The sequence below is a fragment of the Pleurodeles waltl genome, chromosome 4_1 (genome assembly GCF_031143425.1).
Source record: "Pleurodeles waltl isolate 20211129_DDA chromosome 4_1, aPleWal1.hap1.20221129, whole genome shotgun sequence".
NCBI classification, from domain to species: Eukaryota; Metazoa; Chordata; class Amphibia; order Caudata; family Salamandridae; genus Pleurodeles; species Pleurodeles waltl.
Window position 1 is genome coordinate 498,541,472 of NC_090442.1, and position 19,965 is coordinate 498,561,436.

A 19,965-nucleotide genomic window follows, 5' to 3' on the forward strand; every position below is an offset into this window, starting at 1 on the left:
CGTCTTACCTGCAAAGGTAGGTGAAAGACAAACAAGCTTGTACTTTTTTTTAACATTCGCACTTCCCATCTGCAGGTAGTTTGCTACCCTAGCAACGGCTGTACATTACTTTGGTCAAGGGAGGTGCACGGGTAAGGTTGCTGCCAAGGAGGAAACTACGTCATATTTAATGGAAGTTCAAGTGATGTGGTTCCCCCATAAGGAACAATATTTTTCCCATCACAAAAAACAAACACAAGTAAAATGCGTAGATGCAGACTTGTGTCACAAATGATACTCAAGTGAGCACTCCTCAAAAGTTTCGCAGATTACTGGAAGTCACGGGAATTTCATGACAGTCAGAAAGTTGCGTCAAATGCAAAAGTAATTGTACAGTAATAAATTCCCAAAGGGTCAACATGATCTTTTGCAAATTAGGCACTCTTTTTATACCGTTGGTCAAGTTATGGTGTGCTTCCAGCTTAGGAAACATATCAAATCATTCTTACATTTTTAAATAATTCATAATTAGTTTTGGTTTAGCAGCCTACCAGTGCCACAAGGATCGAGCTATTTCAATTACCAGAAAGTGCATATGCCAGGAACATACAGACCACTCCACATTTGCTGCCTAGACAAAACAGTACATTAGTTGCTTGCCCTACCAATTCCTTTATCCCGTCTAGTCCACTTGAGGATCTCCCCTGCTATTTAGAGTCTTGGGTGAATCGTGACCTTAAGCTGTTGTGTTGATGAGCCTTTGCTAATTTTCTCCTCTCTCCCTTTGGCAGAAGATGCGTTTTCAGGTTTTTCTGACCGTGCCAGGAACCCTCATAGCATTGGACATTGGAAAGTACTCAAACGGATGGAGGAAGAACGACACCAAACCACTATGGAATGCTGCACCAATGAAACAAGCACTGTCAAAGCCAATAGGTCTCCTCTACAAGACCTATCATCAATAATTTTTTGCCATGCTGTATAGCATTATGTCTGCTGTGTCATTTTGTAGGCACACGCAAGCATTTAGCATGCATGTATAGAAAAGGATATAGGCTTTCAGTTTTTTTTTTTTTTTTGTGATGGATCGGTAAATTAAATAAAAAAGTGGTGCAAAATGTCGGTTTTAAAACAGTGCAAGAACTATTTTTTTGAAAAAGTTAATATGGGTGAAGCAACACGGTGGGCAAGGAAGAAGCAATACAAGGGAAAAACAGGCAAAAGTGAGCAATGTGCAGAGTGTAGGGGAGAAGCACATGGGTGGGCAGAGATGGAGAGGAGAAGAAGAAACGTGCATGAGAAAGACAGCTGGAAAACACGTGCACTCACATGAAGTGCTTAAATAAAAAGGAAAAAATTAGATCGCTAAACGCGAGTGTAGAAAGCCTAGAAGTCAATTAGCCAGTCAAGGGATGGTAACTAGGCTATGCTACATGGGTGGGGTCTAACAGAAAAATGAGCAGGCCGAAACAAGGGAAACCATCCAATAGAAAGCGAGCAACTAACAGTCACCGTAACATCAACCAATGGTTGGGCTGCAGGCCCCAGTATATTCTTAGTAAGCCCAAAATAGGTCTATCGCACATTTCTCTGGTAAACTTGAACTAAAAAAAAGACAGACGGAGTGAGACTTACCATATGAAGGAGGGTAAACCCCTGTTCTCAGTATAAATGCCTACTAAGGGGGACTCTTACAAGTCAGATGGAGAATGTTAGAAACAGTGTTTCTGGTTGGCTCGGGTAGGCACCTCAGCCAGGCGAACCCACCACTCTAGTCAGGGCGAGTAAGTTACACAACAAAGATAGCCTGTGCTCACCCCCGTTAACGTGGCACAGATTAGTCAGGCTTATCCTCAGAGGTAACATGTAAATCATTTGCGCAACACACTCACACCAGTGACACAATAAATAGACCACACGAGACTCTACAACAAGGTTATATAAAAATAAACAATACTGCATAAGAACATTATTAGAACACAAACGACCTGAATCAGTAATACTCTGCTAAGCATGCAGTTGTCAGCTCATCATCATAAATGCAGAATAAAGCACATTCTCATACTGCATATGTCACAAAAAACATCATGAATGCCAATAAAAAGATACATTTCCAAAGGGCCCATGTCAGGATAGAAACATCATAGAAGAGACATTATTGCGCCTATCACTAGACCCCAAAAAAGCAGTATTTTGTGCCCCTGTCTGCAGGAAGCAAGACCTACATCAACCTTGGAAAACACAGTTATGCAGCATGTCATAAGGAACAATATGTGGCACCACAAGCGTATGGTGGCATCATGTTCATCACAGGAGCTCTTGCGCTCCCATCATTGGGAGTACGGTACTTAGGGAAGAAAGCACTACTCTCCGTCCTGGTGCCCAGCAGTTCTCCCCTGACTTGAGCGACCGGGTAAGGATGCCCTCAATGGAGTTTGAAGTACGACAGGGCAGACAGGGAAGGTGAGGGCACTTCCCCTCAAAGAAGTACGGTATTTCCCCGGTCACACTCGCTTTTGCCTGAGCAGCCAGATAAGAATGCCCCAACTGGAGCGTGGTTCCGGACAGGGTGGGTAGGGAATGTGGAGGTGTACAATATTTCCTTGGTCGTGCTCGCTTTTTCCTGAGCAGCTGGGAAAAGTGCTGCAGCGGAGCTTTGTGCTCCCATGTGGTCACAGTCACATTACAAGGTTGGTCAGAACAGTCCTGCGCTGCTAAACGGTATTCTGCAGCAAGAGTTATGGCACTGGTCGGGAGGGATGGCCGTCCTCCCGATTCACTACGCAGGAAAGAGTTGCTGGTAGTTTCAGGCAGGAAGAGGAGGTGGCTGCAACCTCGGGTGCCTGGAGACGCCGAACAAGGTCACCCTGCTGTGGGACCTCCTCCAGGTTGCAGCGGTTCTCTGCCTGTGGAATGCAGCCCGGGGGAGGGGAGGAACACACAGCTCCTGACATTTGAGCCCTCCGAACCAGAGAGCAAGTGTGAGACTCAAAACCTGTGCTCAGACTGGGCAAGGGTTAGTGCACACCACATGCTGGTAAAAGAAAAAGGGCAAGTTTCATGAGGCGCTCTCTCCACAGAGTTCCATCCAATGCAGGACTAGTCATGTGTTGCGTGAGCCCACAACACAGGGTTGTAAGAAGCGCTCACCCTGTGCTAATGTCACCATTTTGAAGTGCTCTTCACGCACTGCTGCAAACCAAGCAGGTGAGGTGGCACTCCACCAAGCCCCTTAAGCACACTGGAGACAACAAGCAGGATGCAGTCCAGCACAAAGGGTCCTGGGCACAAAGTGGCAATCCTTCTTGTGACCTGGCAGGACAGAGGTCGGCACAACAGCACGACAGTCCTAGTGGTGTTACCTTATTGGGCTACAGTTCCTTTCAGCAGTAGCTGGTGCAGATCCACGCAGTGTCTAGTGGAACCAAAGTCAGAGAGCAGCTGGGCAACAATAAGAAAAACAATCCAGAGGAGTCCTTTATGCCACCCAGCAGACACCAGGCAGCAGGGCAACAAAGAGAAGAGCAGTATAGGTGAGTCCTTTTGTGCAGCTCAGCAGTTATTCTGACTGCCGTTCAGTCCCACTTCCAAAAGTGCTCTCCAAATCAGGGGGCAATCCACTTTTACGTATACTCCAAAATGAATTTGTTCATGAGGGTAACATCAAAGGAGTGCTTTCAAGTCAAGCACAACAAACACCCTTTCAACCCAGCCCTGTCTCCAGACATCAGTAGGGGGTAATCAGTCCATTGCGTGAGGGCAGGACATAGCCTATTCATATGTAAGGAGTGAACAACCCCCCCCTCTCCTTAGCCCAGAAAGACTATCAGTATGCAGATGCCTCTCCTGTCACACCCAGCCCCTCCTGTGTGATGGCTGTCTGTAAAGTGTGCACCAAGTGGAGCAGTCAGTCTACCCCAGACGTGGACTGGAGTCACGCTGCAAAAGCACTAGAGACATGCCCACTTTGTAAAGGTGGCATTTTTACCATGTTAGGAAAAAAAAAAATCCACCTACACCAATAAGCAGGATTTTTCAGTGCCATTCCAAACGTACTAAACATGCCTTGACCACTCCTCAGATTAGATGTCAGGGCATTTCCAATGCAGTCCTATGAGAGGAGCAGCACTCACAGTAGTGAGAAACTAAAATAGGCAGTATGTCACTACTAGGACATGTAGTACATAAAGATATCTACCCTAGCATTTACATACACAGCACCCTGCCCATAGGGCTAGCAGGGCCTTCCTTAGGGGTGACCTAGGTGTAGCAAAAAGGGAGTTTAGGCCTTGGCAAGTAGTTTGACTTCACAAGTCAGTGTGGCAGTAAACTGCACGCAGGCACTGCAGCGGCAGGCCTGAGACAAGTTTGAAAGGCTACTTCTGGGGGTGGCACAATCTGCGCTGCAGGCCCACTAGTGGCATTTAATTTATAGGCCCTGGGTATAAGGTATACCACTTTACCAGGGACCTACATGTAAATCAAATAAGCCATACAGGTGTAAACCAATTATACCAAGTTGCAGGGGAGAGAGCACATGCACTTTAGCACTGATCAGCAGTGGTAAAGTGCCCAGAGTCCTAAAGCCAACAAAAAGAGGGTCAGAAAAATAAGAGGACAAAGACAGAAAGTTTGGGGATAACTTTGCAGAAAGAGCTATTTCCAATAGCGAGGGAGCAGGGTATTGTCCAGGCGTTAGGTGACCAAGTGGGTGTGTAAGGGAAATGCAGTAGGGCGAACAGTGTGTCTCTCTTCCATTGCTACTCCAAATGTGATAAGCGTACTGTTTTAAAGGAAGCATCTAGTGCTGCTTTTTGTGTTGTTCTGCTTGTGAGGGAATCTGGTACAGCTGCTGACTAAGCTGGGTGTGGGATGAAGCAAATTAACTGCTTCTGTGTGAAAGTAGGTCATTGCTTCTGCCTGTGAGTATATAAAGTTTGAATTGCTGTTTCCTGTGCTATACTGTTTTTTTATGTGAATGTTCATGAAGCTTACACTAATGCTGTATGTGAGGACAGGCTTGGAAGTGAGTATTCCGGTATGTTTTGCTGCATCATCAAACAATCTCTCTGCTCAATGGCAGTTCGAACTAGCAACAAACCTCTTTCATGGTGTTTACTGGAAGAGAGACATCTTGATCTATATTAAAGGGACTGAATGTCAGCCAATTCCTGGTTATGACTGAGAAATTAGCTGAAAGCGCATAAACTGCCCCGATTACAACAGTGGTGTTTTGTGAACGTTGCTTAGATGATAAAGTACGGTGTTTGTGCATTTGAAGCGCTACATTTGGACGGTTGCCACTTTAATCATTTACAATAGTCCATCAAATGTTGCATTTCAATTCTTGATAACACGTTATGATGATGTAACATAAATAATATGTATATATATATATGCCCTGATGAGGCTCAAGTGCGAGTTTGGCGCACAGGCTGTACTTTTAGCTGCTCATGTATGAAGAAACGATGGATAAATAAATATGATTGGAACAAATTTCTGATTATTGCTTGTTTGTCTAGATGTTTAGATTGTTGCTTCCTTGTAAATGAGCACCTCTAACTGTACTATAATCTCAAGAGTCTCCGTTTCTGATGTGAGCATGGTACAAGAGATATTGCTCAGTCATAAGATCAAGCTAAGCAGCTTGGAAGAAATGTACACAAGACACCGGAAATTCCAAAATCTAAAGGGGCTGCAACTCTGTTTTAACTGAAATGTATTAGAGGAGGGCCCATGTTTTATGCTGGGACATACACATTTTAATAAGACTATGCTGTTAGAGCTGGTTTCACTGTTTTTCAGAAATCTAAATTTCAATGAATGATTACTTGGATGATGACATTAGCATGACAGCACTTATTAAGGACAGTCCTATGTGGAATCTTCAGTAATTCAGCTTGTCACTCTGCCTCCAGTGGCCTCTTTTTAGGAACACTGATACAATACATTCCTCCTCAATGCAAAACACTACAAAGTTAAATATCAGAGTTAATATTATGAACAATCCAAAAAAGGGATACCATTTTGAGATGAAGACTAAGGCTCTAATAGCATATATTGCATGAGTAATAAGATAGTGAACACAAAATCAAGCTGGATGAAAACAATTTCCATACCTGGTACATTTGGCACATAAGCAACACTGCCACCCACATCAAGTGAAAAACACTGTTCAGGAACATCCAGAACATCCAGGGTGAACATGTTGCTATTTGAGTGACGTAGGTCCAGAATCCTTCCTTTGTGTAATTGGTCTCACAGTGAATTCCCCAATCTAGGAAAAGGACCAAAAAAACACTGTACTGGAAATGCACAGGTAAATGATATGCTCTGTACCAGTTGACTGTAAATGAATGCTCGTTACCCATGGCTGAGACGATTCCAAATAGTCCTAACCCTTCAGATTTTGGTCATTTTGTATGTGTTAACATGCAAACATTTACACCCAATTTATCATGCAACACAACATGCAGATGGCATCTCAAAGCCAGATACCCACAAACTTGCTCATTGAACTTCTCTTTCATTTACATTCTTTGAACACTCAAGGCATTAGAATAAACTTACATAAGGGGGTAACTGACCGACCTACCACTACAAATGTATTTTGTTTTTTTGAATTTTTTTGTCATTGTTGATCACTAACTTTTTGGTTACAATACTAACAAGCACATAATACGACAGAATGGAAAACATGCGTTATTACTTTCATAAAGTAATTTCTAAAGTTAGATTTTCTTCACCTTTTCCAGTCTGTTGGGTGTCTTTAGTAAAGCAGAATAGAGGAAAACGCATTTGCTATTCACATAAATTGATGTTAAGCTCTGTTTCTCTTTTTTTGTTTAATCACTTCATAATGCTGTTGAAAATTGGCTAGGTAACCCTGACCCATTCATCAAAGAGGGTGTCGAGAGGGGGTTTTAGGTCTGGGGTCACATGTTGGTTACTCAGTTGCTCGGAAATAATTGGTGCCCTGTCACTTGAAACAGTTTGGAGGAAAGAGATTTGCTTGGGGCGTAGAGAGCTTACTTGAATAGTCTGGTTTAACTTTTTCTTGAACAAGAGGGAGTTGAGGAGGACCCAGAGTTCTACATACAACACAATACAGAGTTAAGCATACAGCACCAGGATTGGTCTCCCTCAATGTTTCTTGCAATTGTATCCGGATTGTACAATCATGTTTGCTCTACTTGATATTAGGGGGCATTTAGGGGTGCATAGTCGAAGAAAGCTTGTAAACATTTGGAGTCATGATCCTTCAATATTTTGATGACAGTGCAGAAAGGTTTCAATTGTATTCTCTGTTTCACTATAAGCCAGTGTAGCTATCTGAGGGTAGGAGAAATGTGGTTCAATATCCAGGAGACAGACAGGCTGCTTGATTTTTGTAAGATAATCACGCAGGTATCTTCTTAAAATAAGATGAGTACACGAGAAGAAAGAGAAATGCGTAGTTTTATAAACGGGTCCACGGCAGGCAGAGGCACGTACACACCGGACGAAGACCTCAGTGCAAATGCCGAGCTCGGTATCTAAAGCTCTAGAACTCAAGAAGGTTCCAATTGCCTAACGGTAAACGAACTTTAAAGTAACAAAAATAATTGTAATTGAAGAATAATAATGTAAATAAAGAATAACAAAAGTGAAATACATATGCATATATACTACATCCATCTTCCTTCCTTCCTTATAAACAAAACGAACAAGTAAAACAAAATTTTAACCTAACATGAAATCATTGAACTTGGATGGAATTTTGACAAGTCTGTGGCTGCGTGTGTATACAGGTTCGACGACTAACGATATTGAAGTGGTATTGAGTCCATCATCATTATAACGAGAGTTCTCCATATGAATCGGAGCATCACCATCTTCAAGACTACAATCTTCATGACTTGTACTACTGATCTCCGTCTGATTCAACTTCGGACCATCAAATAATGTACTATCCAGACTAGCACCATCTTCCCTCCTTGTATATACACTTCGGAAAATCTTTGTTTGTGGTAAAGATATAGGAACCACGCAGTTTCTGTTCCACCACCCCTTACCTTCCAACAAAACAGAAGTCTTGGTAACTTTGATTATTATAACTGGAAGAGAAAATTTCGATTCTCCTTTGCATACCTTATGAGGTTTTTTGATTAAAACCCAACCATTTACATTTAGCATAACATCCTTTACATTTTTCTTGACATCATAGTTAAGTTTCTGCATCCTCTGTTTCTCACAAACTCTTTGTTTTAACTCTTCCACATCCACATTCATATCCTTGTTACATAAGGAAGTCATCCCGGCTGGCACTAACTGAGATCTGGATTTTCTACCTCTAAGAAGAACAAAAGGAGAAAAACCAGTTGTAGAGTGAGGAGTATTCAAATATGCCCAGACTTTCTCTTTCAAAAATTCTATCACATCAGAGTTGGTTGCTATAGCTGTTTGAATGCCTTCTTTCAGAAAGCGGTTAGCCCTTTCAACTAGACCGTTGGAGGCTGGACTATACAAGGACACACGTGAATGTCTAATATTAAACTTTTTCATAAAGTTCTCCATTTTGGCAGAAGTAAAATGCACACCGTTATCAGTGACAATCACAGAAGGTGCACCTTCTAGATTAAAGACTCGAGACAAGAACATAATTACTGAGTCTGTGTCAGCATGCTCAACAAACTCATAGTATATCCATTTGGAATAATAGTCTATGGCAACAATTAGGTACCTCATATCTTTGGGTAACAAGTAAAAAGGACCTGAGAAATCCATTGCTAAGCTTTCCCAAGCATTACTGGGAAGAGGAATATTATGCAGCGGCTTAGTATGACACATCCGATGCTTATCAGACACCACACAGTAAGCACATTTATCAAGTTACATGCTTATCAAGACAAGGCCACCAGTACTTCTCTTTAAGTCTCCTGCAAGTGGCTGAAATCCCAAGATGACCTTCATGTGCCGCTTTTAATCAATCTGGGTCTCAAGCCACTCGGAGGAACACAAAGAGAACCTCTCATGCATATACCATTTTCACAAGAAAGTTCAGCAGCCAGTTGACAATATGTGTTTAATTCGCCTCCATACTTCTTTCTATTAAGCCAACCATGCTTGACATGATGAATTACTACCGACAAAAGGGAATCATTAGACATAGCTGAAAGCCATTCTTGCTCAGTAAATAAACCGTCTGATGCTGAAATAATGTCCAGTGTACCCACTACACACTCAGTGTTGTCATCAACAGAAATCGACTGAGAAAGCGGCAGAGGTAAACGTGAAAGACAATCTGCTCTAACATTCTTTCCACCAGATAGATACCTAACGTCTAAATTGTACTCTTGTAGCTTTGAAAGCAATCTTACCAGTCTGACAGAAGCTTTCCCAAGGCCATTACCATCCAAAAGAAAGACAAGAGGTTTGTGATCAGTATATAAAATACAACGAGTACCCCAAATGTATGTTTTAAATTTATGTACCGCCCAGGCACAAGCTAGAGCCTCTTTCAATGTTGCTATAATTGCTCTCAGCCTCAGAAAGAGCCCTGGACGCAAAAGCAACTGTGTGTTCCTGACCATTGACACATTGGACAAACACTGCTCCTAACCCTTTTAAACTGGCATCTACTGTAATAAAAGAGTTCGCTGAAGGTATGAAAGATTTTAAAGCTGGAGCAGATAAAACAATTTGCTTAATAGCAGCAAACGCACCACTGGCTTGTTCATCCCAGATGAATTTACTACCCTTTTTCAACAAGGACCTGAGAGGCTGTACTATCATGGCATATCCATCAACAAATCGTGAATAATACTCACACAGACCAAGGAATGAACGGAGTTCATCTTTGTTAGTGGGAGAAGAGGCGTCCTTAATAGCTTCTAAATTCCCCTGTTTAGGTCTAATGCCTTCCGCAGAAATCGTATGTCCTAAATATGCTACACTTTTCACCATAAATTTACATTTCTCACCTTTAATGGTCATCCCGCAATTCTCAAGAATAGAAAAAAATGTTGTCAAGTAGAATTCTATGTTCTTCAATGCTCTCAGTATGTATTAAGATGTCCTCCTGAAAAGCACACACGTTTTTAAGATGACCAAATAGCGAATCCATCGTTTTCTGAAATACACTCGCTGCGGATGCTAGACCAAAGGGCAATCTAAGATATTTGAAAGCACCAAAAGGAGTTATAAATGTGATGAGTTCTTGAGAACACTCGCTAAGAGCAATTTGATGGTACGCAGAGCGCAAATCAATAGTGTTTTTTTTTTTTTCGAGGCACCTAAACTAGAAATTAACTCTTGTATGTGTGGAAGAGGATGACAATCTACAATAAAATTCTTATTTAAGGACCTGAGGTCCACACATAGCCTCAACTCACCATTCCTTTTCTTTGTAAGTACAACTGTCTAAACCCATTCTGATGAATCTGTGGGAGCTATGATGCAATCTTTAATTTGTCTAGCAGATCCTTCAATTGTCCTCTTACTGAGATAGGAACGGGTCTGACTTTATGTGAAATGGGAATGGCACCATCTTTGACTCTAATACAATGTTCAAAACCCTTCACCGTGCCTACTTTGTCTGCAAATGCTCTGGGAAACTTTGCTATAAATGACTTAGCATCAAAATTAGTGGAGATATTGTATACACTAACTTCAGCTACATCCACAGGCATAACTCCTAAAATTATTGGGTCATCACATCCAGGGCGAAGGATGATGCCCAATTTCGTCAAATCTTTCCATCCAACAATGTCTGCCATTCAACGCTACATAAATTGTAGTCGCGCTGCATCTTCCTAAGATAGACAAAGTAGCAGAAAAACATCCTAATAGATCAATATCATGATCACCAAAGGCTTTGGGATCAAATATCTGGTTGTTGTAACACCTTTGTCGCTGGCCAATACTTAGGATAAGTCACATCTGCTAATATAGTAATCGGTGCACCAGAGTCTGCCATAACAGAAATTTCCTTAAAGTCAATAATTGCCTTACAAATGGGTCCTTTGATGTTCGTAATACTTCTTCCTCTACATGGAGGAATGTCTATGGTCAAAACAACACTGGATAATTTACTCGTACAATCTTGAACTGCGCTTTCATTTTGAGTATGAATACTATTGACTTTCACTGTCATTCCATTATTAATAGGCCTGGAATTACGATTAAATTGTCTGCAAACAGCTTGAAAGTGACCAATCTTTTGGCACTTTAAGCATTTCTTACCTACAGCAGGGCAAGATTGGCTACTACTAATGTGACTACGCGAGCCACATCGGAAACATGACACCAAATTTCTATTTTGTCTCACTACCCTTTCTTTAACATAACATACATCTGTATCCTCAAGCACTTGATTAATGCTAGTGTGTTCATTTTGCCCACACACTACCTTGGATGGAACAATGGACCTTTCAACAGCCTTAGCAATATCAAAAGTTTCATCCAGAGAAGGATTACGACATGCCAACAAGCGTTCTTGAATCTTTTTTGAATGACAATGACACACAAACTGATCTCTGATGTGTACATCCACATTGGTGCCAAAATCACATTTTACCGCGAGCACGCGCAAATTGGCGACAAATTAATCTACTGATTCATCTACAGCTTGTTTACACATTGCGAAATTAAACCTTTCAAGTAACACATTCGATTCGTCAGAGAATTGTTTACCAATTCTTTCTTTCCCTTCAACATACACATTCCACACAATATTATCACCTCCACTGCTATCCTCCGTGGGAGGGGAAACAGGGGGTAAATTATCAAACACACGTTGTCCAGCCACACCAAGATGATTGAAGAGAAGAGCTAATTTCCTAGCAGGAGGAAAATCATTGGCATCAATTGCAGTCAAATAGTTCTCAAAAATCCTTAACCACTCAGTCCATTTAATATCTGGTTTTCCCCCCCTTAGGTAAGAATGGTGGTGGTTGGACGACTAACTGATTTGAAGCCATAATAAATAAATAAATTCCAAATCTGGATGTATTGCATAAACAAATAATTCTTATGTGGAAGTACTACTATGCATAAATACAGTCTCACAGTCTCATTTCAGTAGTAATTAGCTGAAATGAACCTCCAGTAAGCGGCTGTCCAACAATACTCTTGACACGATGCGCACCAGCGCGTGTAGACTATGTAGAAAAGGAAAGAATGCATCCGGCAAGCCGCGCACAACAATTATATATCCAGGCAACGCAAACACTAGAGCGCGTAGCTCTTAGGCGTCACCACTCAGAGCACGCAGGTATCCAGGCAACGAAAACAACGTTGGAGCGTGCAGCTCTTAGGCGTCACTACTCAGAGCACGCAGTGTGACGTAGCAGTCTGAGCACCAGCCCCTGTGCGCTGCTACCGTTCTACCGCGCTCGAGCCTCCATGAACGCTTGCGGAATGGAAAACAGCCAACTGTAAGACGAAAAATCCGATGAGAAGTCCATAACCATTAAAATTAAAAACAACACAGCAAAAGTTTCTGAGGTAGGACAAAGAGCCGGGAGCCAGTGCTGGTCGGTGGACCCGTAGGTTTCTTCTCTTTTTTTTTTTCCTCGATGAACACGTCTTTACCCCACTCCTGGTACCAAATGTAAGATAATCACGCAGGTATCTTCTTAAAATAAGATGAGTACACGAGAAGAAAGAGAAATGCGTAGTTTTATTAATGGGTCCACAGCAGGCAGAGGCACGTACACACCGGACGAAGACCTCAGTGCAAATGCCGAGCTCAGTATCTAAAGCTCTAGAACTCAAGAAGGTTCCGATTGCCTAACGGTAAACGAACTTTAAAGTAACAAAAATAAACACAGTGTAATTGAAGAATAATAATGTAAATAAAGAATAACAAAAGTGAAATACATATGCATATATACTACAATTTTGTACACTTTGAAGTTCCAATATGTCTCTTGTGGTCTTCAGCATAGATGATTGTTAAGTCGTCTAGTCTTGATAACACCAAAGTTCAGAAAAGCTCAATTCAGTGAGATTCCTGGAGCAGCAGGTGGATGTTTCTATGTAGCAGCATAATTTTTTTAAATATGTTGTTGTAAGGAAATGCCTCCTTGGCATGGTTACCCCCTGACTTTTTGCCTTTGCTGATGCTATGTTTTGATTTGAAAGTGTGCTGAGGCCTGCTAACCAGGCCCCAGCACCAGTGTTCTTTCCCTAACCTGTACTTTTGTTTTCACAATTGGCACACCCTGGCATCCAGGTAAGTCCCTTGTAACTGGTACCCCTAGTACCAAGGGCCCTGATGCCAGGGAAGGTCTCTAAGGGCTGCAGCATATCTTATGCCACCCTGGGGACCCCTCACTCAGCACAGACACACTGCTTGCCAGCTTGTGTGTGCTGGTGAGGACAAAACGAGTAAGTCTACATGGCACTTCCCTCAGGGTGCCATGCCAACCTCACACTGCCTATACAGTATAGATAAGTCACCCCTCTAGCAGGCCTTACAGCCCTAAGGCAGGGTGCACTATACCATAGGTGAGGGCACCAGTGCATGAGCACTGTGCCCCTACAGTGTCTAAGCCAAACCTTAGACATTGTAAGTACAGGGTAGCCATAAGAGTATATGGTCTGGGAGTCTGTCAAACACGAACTCCACAGCACCATAATGGCTACACTGAAAACTGGGAAGTTTGGTATCAAACTTCTCAGCACAATAAATGCACACTGATGCCAGTGTACATTTTATTGTAAAATACACCCCAGAGGGCACCTTAGAGGTGCCCCCTGAAACCTTAACCAACTACCCGTGTAGGCTGACTGGTTTTAGCAGCCTGCCACACTCGAGACATGTTGCTGGCCACATGGGGAGAGTGCCTTTGTCACTCTGTGGCTAGTAACAAAGCCTGCACTGGGTGGAGATGCTTATCACCTCCCCCTTGCAGGAGCTGTAACACCTGGCGGTGAGCCTCAAAGGCTCACCCCCTTTGTTACAGCACCACAGGGCATTCCAGCTAGTGGAGTTGCCCGCCCCCTCCGGCCACGGCCCCACTTTTGGCAGCAAGGCCGGAGGAGATAATGAGAAAAACAAGGAGGAGGAGTCACTGGCCAGTCAGGACAGCCCCTAAGGCAACCTGAGCTGAAGCGACTCTGACTTTTAGGAATCCTCCATCTTGCAGATGGAGGATCCCCCCCCCCCCATAGGGATCGGAATGTGACCCCCTCCCCTTGGGAGGAGGCACAAAGAGGGTGTAGCCACCCTCAGGGCAAGTAGCCATTGGCTACTGCCCTCCCTGACCTAAACACACCCCTAAATTCTGTATTTAGGGGCTCCCCTGAACCTAGGAACTCAGATTCCTGCAACCTAAGAAGAAGGACTGCTAAGCTGAAAACCCTGCAGAGAAGACGGAGACACCAACTGCTTTGGCCCCAGCTCTACCGGCCTGTCTCCCCACTTCTAAAGACACTGCTCCAGCGACGCTTTCCCCAGGGACCAGCGACCTCTGAATCCTCAGAGGACTGCCCTGCTCTAGAAGGACCAAGAAACTACTGAGGACAGCGGCTCTTTTCACCCAAGACTGCAACTTTGTTTCAAAGGAGCAACTTTAAAACAACTTGAGTTTCCCGACAGAAGCGTGAGACTTGCAACTCTGCACCCGACGCCCCCGGGTCGACTTGTGGAGAACAAACACTTCAGGGAGGACTCCCCGGCGACTACGAGACCGTGAGTAGCCAGAGTTGCCCCCCCCTGAGCCCCCACAGCGACGCCTGCAGAGGGAATCCCGAGGCTCCCCCTGACCGCGACTGCCTGACTCCCAGATCCCGGCGCCTGGAAAAGACTCTGCACCCGCAACCCCCAGGACCTGAAGGATCGGAACTCCAGTGCAGGAGTGACCCCCAGGAGGCCCTCTCCCTTGCCCAGGTGGTGGCTACCCCGAGGAGCCCCCCCCTTGCCTGCATCGCTGAAGAGACCCCTTGGTCTCCCATTGATTCCAATTGAAAACCCGACGTGTGTTTGCACACTGCACCCGGCCGCCCCTGTGCTGCTGAGGGTGTACTTTCTGTGCTAACTTGTGTCCCCCCCGGTGCCCTACAAAACCCCCCTGGTCTGCCCTCCGAAGACGCGGGTACTTACCTGCTGGCAGACTGGAACCGGGGCACCCCCTTCTCCATTGAAGCCTATGCGTTTTGGGCACCAATTTGAACTCTGCACCTGACCGGCCCTGAGCTGATGGTGTGGTAACTTTGGGGTTGCTCTGAACCCCCAACGGTGGGCTACCTTGGACCCAAACTTGAACCCCGTAGGTGGTTTACTTACCTGCAAGAACTAACAAATACTTACCTCCCCCAGGAACTGTTGAAAATTGCACTAAGTGTCTAGTTTTAAAATAGCTATATGTGTTTTATTTGAAAAGTATATATGCTATTGTGATTATTCAAAGTTCCTAAAGTACGTACCTGCAATATCTTTCATGCAAAGTATTACATGTAGAATTTGAACCTGTGGTTTTTAAAATAAACTAAGAAAAGATATTTTTCTATACAAAAACCTATTGGCCTGGAATTGTCTCTGAGTGTGTGTTCCTCATTTATTGCCTGTGTGTGTACAACAAATGCTTAACACTACTCCTTTGATAAGCCTACTGCTCGACCACACTACCACAAAATAGAGCATTAGTATTATCTCTTTTTGCCTCTATCTTACCTCTAAGTGCATACTATTCCTTACTTTGAAATAGTGCATACAGAGCCAACTTCCTACAGTTGTGTTTTGATTTTCCTTCAGAAATGAAGAAAACCATTCGGGCTGCTCACAGTCCTTCTACCATTTCAATTTATTTAAGCCGTTGGTCCAAATTTGTTGCCTGTGCAAAGGGAAACCTGGTGAACTTCTAAAAGTGAGATTATCTGATGTCCTGTTAGTTTTATCTTTGGGCTTGCAAGGCAGTCCTATCTGCTTTTCTTTGTTTGTGTTTGCCTGATCAGTCTTCCCTATTCAAATCACCCTTTGTAATAGATGTCTAAAAGAGCTTTCAAATATTATCACCATTGTCCCCTTTTTTGCTGCTATGAATGAGCTCTTGAAAGTTGTTCAGACACTTGATCTTGAAAACTGTTTCACAGTACATGTGCACATCAGGTCTGTTAGCTGCAGGCTTTGTCGGCACAGACTAATAATTTTTCTTGACAAGTTCTTAGAACTCGTGTATCCTTTCTTATGAAAGTGGTGTCACCTTTCCATATGGGGCAGTGCATCAGACTACTATCTGCCCCCTTATCTGCCACATCCATCTAAAGAGAAGGGGGCTAAACCAGTTGCATCCATTATCATGTCCCTAGCGTCTACATTTATAGCACTAAGTAGTAACATGGATGATCAGCTGTTTTTTGTGTTCGGTCATGTGGAAAAAGGAGAGACAATCCAGAAACGTACCTAATCTCAATCAATTGTCATTTGCCACAAGCTATGTTATGCTTTGGCCAAACAGGAGCATTCTGTAACTCACTTACCTATTTGGCTGACATACTAGCCACCAAAAAAAAATTCTGATGGTCAACATTCTCAAGGGACAACTATGCATGGCTCAAACGGAGTGCGCATAAGAAAACTCAAAGCTAAATTAAGATCCCACTGGGGCACAACAACTGGAGTTGGAGGATATAGATTTGTCAACTGCTTAAAAAATGCATAACAATAGACACTTGAAAATGGAAAGCTGGTCCGGCAGACATGTAAAGGCAGACAGAGAAGCCCAATACCCCTTAACAGTGCCAACTGCAATATCCCTCTGAGGAAAGGAGAATGCATACTGCAGGACATCTGATTAATTGGCCAGTAAGGATTCACATTACTGTCCGCACCATGCAACAAAGTTGCTCCGTCAGCCAAAATTCGCAGACTTGGTGGAGAGAGGACGTGCCTACAAGATGACATTCATCACCTCTTATGGCAGCTGACAGGAACTCATCTGTCCCCACTCAATCTATAAGCACGAAGGAGGAGGGATCAGAGATTTGGTTGGACTAGAAGAGAAGGGCTGGCTTGATGCAGTGAGGGTATTGTGGAGAAGCGCAGAAGGTCTGCGTACCACACCCACCTTGGCCAGTCTTCCACAGAACCCCAGGAATTTAGGTTCTGGGTGAAGTACATAATGTAGCTGAAAGTTCTACTTCAACTGAAATGAGTCCCCCAAGGCTCTCTTTAATGGATACTAGAGGGAGTAGAAATGCTGGCACTGATCATTTTCAGAGGAAGCGAACAAGCCCATCTGAGGAGTGCTCCACTGAGCGACCAAGTCCTGGACTATCTCTGCTAAAAGACACCACTCGTAGTTGGCAGGATAATGCCAGTTCGGGATGCTGGCTCTGGCATTTAGAGACCCCACAAGGTGGGCCAGAGCCCTTGGTGTTGTGCCCAAGGCACACTCTTAATGCTTACTGGAAAGGGATGTGAGTAACGATTCAGCCTTGTTGTTATCCCACATCTCTGATGTTTTGTCTATGATGATCTGGATGGACTGGCCTTGGATGGACAGGAAGAAGGCCTTGAGCACCTGCCAAATCACCAGCAGTTCCAACAGGTTGATGTGAAGAACCTCTTCTTCTGGAGACTAGAGGCTTCTGATCTCCAGATTTTGTAGATGGGCACCCCACTCTGAAGTGGAAGCATCAGTCACTATTGTAGTAACAGTCATAACAGGGCATAAAGGCCATCAGGTTTGCCTCATTCCCACAAATCACTTTGGCCGCAACGCTTGGGGAGACCAAGAAGTCACCCAACAGATCTCTCCCTTACTGTTGCCACTGCCTGTGGATGCACCACTGCAGGGCCTTCATGTGCTAGCATGCATGCACGACTAGAAGAATGCAGGAAGCTAGCTGACCTAAGAACCTTAGGACTCTCAGGACTGACACTTTTGCGCCTTGCTGGAAGGATGGGACCATCTCTCGGATGTCAGAGATTCTCTGAGGCGGACGAAAGGCGTGGAGAAGGGTGACGTCCAGCACTGACACTATGAACTGGGGTTGCCGGGAGGGCCACAGGTGAGATTTGGGCTTGTAGATGGAAAGGCCAAGGTCGAACAGCAGGGATGCTCTTGACTGGAGACGGCTCGATAACACCTCCGGCAAATAAGCTTAGAATAGCCAGTTGTCCAGGTACGGAAAAATGGGGATACCAGATCTGAGACTAGCTGCAACACCAAAGTCAGCTTCAAAGAAACTCGAGGTGTTGATGTCAGCCAAAGAGAAATACTGAAAATTGGTAGAGCATAAAACCCACCACTAACCACAAGTACTTCTGGTGTGAAAGCAGGCTAGGAAGGTGGAAATATACATCCTGTAGGTTAAATGACACTATCCAGTCTCAAAGTTCCAGCGCTAGCAACATTTGAGCTAGAGCCAGTATCTTGCACTTTTCCTTCTTGAGGAAGAAGGTCAGGTCCATATTCTGTTGCAAACCATCATCCTTGGGCACGAGGATGTAACATGAGTAACAACCCTCACACTCTGCCCTGGCACTGGCTCCACAGCTCCTTTCTGCAGGAGTGTTGCTCCTTCTGCTGTAGTATACCCAGGTGGTCTGGAGGTGGGGCTGAGGGAATAAGGGGTGGAGCCTGAAGAGAGGGAAGACTAACTTTTTCCACAATTTGAAGGATCTACTTCACTGAAGTAATGGTCTTCCACGCCAGTAGACAACAGGACACATGCCCTTCCGCAGGCTCCAACTGGGAATGGGGAAGTAAACTGCTATCTTGGTGGTGCAAGGGAGGAGGAAGAGGAGAAGGGTTGTAGGGCAGATCCACAAAGCTACACTCTTGTTCTACCTCCATACTGTCTAACCAGTGGGTTAGGATGCTGCTGCGGTTGATGCGGATATTGTGGCCCTTGGTGAAATGAGAAGCCACAAAAGTGACAGAACTGATGATCTCTCAAGGGGGCCAGCACCTGCAGTCCTATGGAGTGCACTGTAGCCTTACTGATCTTGAACAGCTCCAGTGCCAAGCCCGTCTTATCAGTACATAACCGTGTCCCATTAAAGGGTAGTTCCATCAGGCTAAATTTGAAGTTTGATGAAAAGTTAAAAGCTCAGAGCCAGCCATGTCTCCAGTTCAAGATGGAAGTGCCCAAAGCCCTGGCCACAGAGTCCGCGAGCTAGACTTGATAATATGTTTGAAGGTGTCCGGGTCATCATATGTGAGTTCTTGGAAATGAGCCCTTATATCCTCCGGAACATAACGCACCACCATCTGCAGCATATTCCACCAGCATTGAGGTATCATGGGAGGGGGTAGTTGGAGTTGGTGTTTATGGATTTAAGGACTATGATCCCCGCCGAGAAGGCCTTCTTACTCCAGGCTTCCAGACACTTTGATTTCCTGTCTGTAGGTACTGTATGGAACAGACCCCATGACTACCCTGATGAGTAGCAAGCAGGTATCACTAGACTCTCAGATGATGGATGGGTGGAGAGAATGAGAGGGTCACCTGGAGCAGGGCGATAGCAGCATGCCACCAGTCGGTTTACTACCAGGACTGAAGATGGCTTCTTCCAGGGTGCCATGACTGGCAAAAGGGCATCACTGAATGGGAGTAGTGGCTCTGTAGTTAGTGCTGATAGCAAAGGACCTCAGTGAAGACATACGTCTTGCCATCTGTAGTTGGAAAATAAATACCTCTGCAGACTTCGGTTTGACCCCCGCACCAGAAAGTGTGGGGGGGGGGGGGGGGATTCTGTAATGGACATCTATCCATCATAATCCCTACAGGGTTTAAACCCCAACATCTTCAGTGAAGACACCGTACTGCACAAAAATAATATGGATTTGAGGACAAAATGTGGATACATAGCTTTGCCAAGCACTACTGTCTGGATTCAGTATTGTGTAAGGACCTACATTTACCTAGATCTGTTCTGTGGAATTTCCTTGTCTAACCATTCATCAACCCTTCTCCAGGGGGAGGGAATTGCTCTGAAATCTTTTCTGCAGGTAGAAATATCCATCAGAAGAAACAGTGAGTTGCAGTAATCAT

At 44.2% G+C, this 19,965-nt stretch overlaps 1 protein-coding gene across 1 annotated transcript in view; it reads right to left on the reverse strand.

The window, feature by feature from the left end:
• ZDHHC17 (zinc finger DHHC-type palmitoyltransferase 17) overlaps positions 1-19,965 on the reverse strand; it is a 217,794-nt gene that overhangs the window by 12,497 nt on the left and 185,332 nt on the right. Inside the window, exon 15 of the mRNA XM_069228795.1 lies at positions 6,099-6,256. Within this exon, the coding sequence (XP_069084896.1) occupies positions 6,099-6,256 (158 nt within the window). The remainder of the gene's footprint in view (positions 1-6,098; positions 6,257-19,965) is intronic.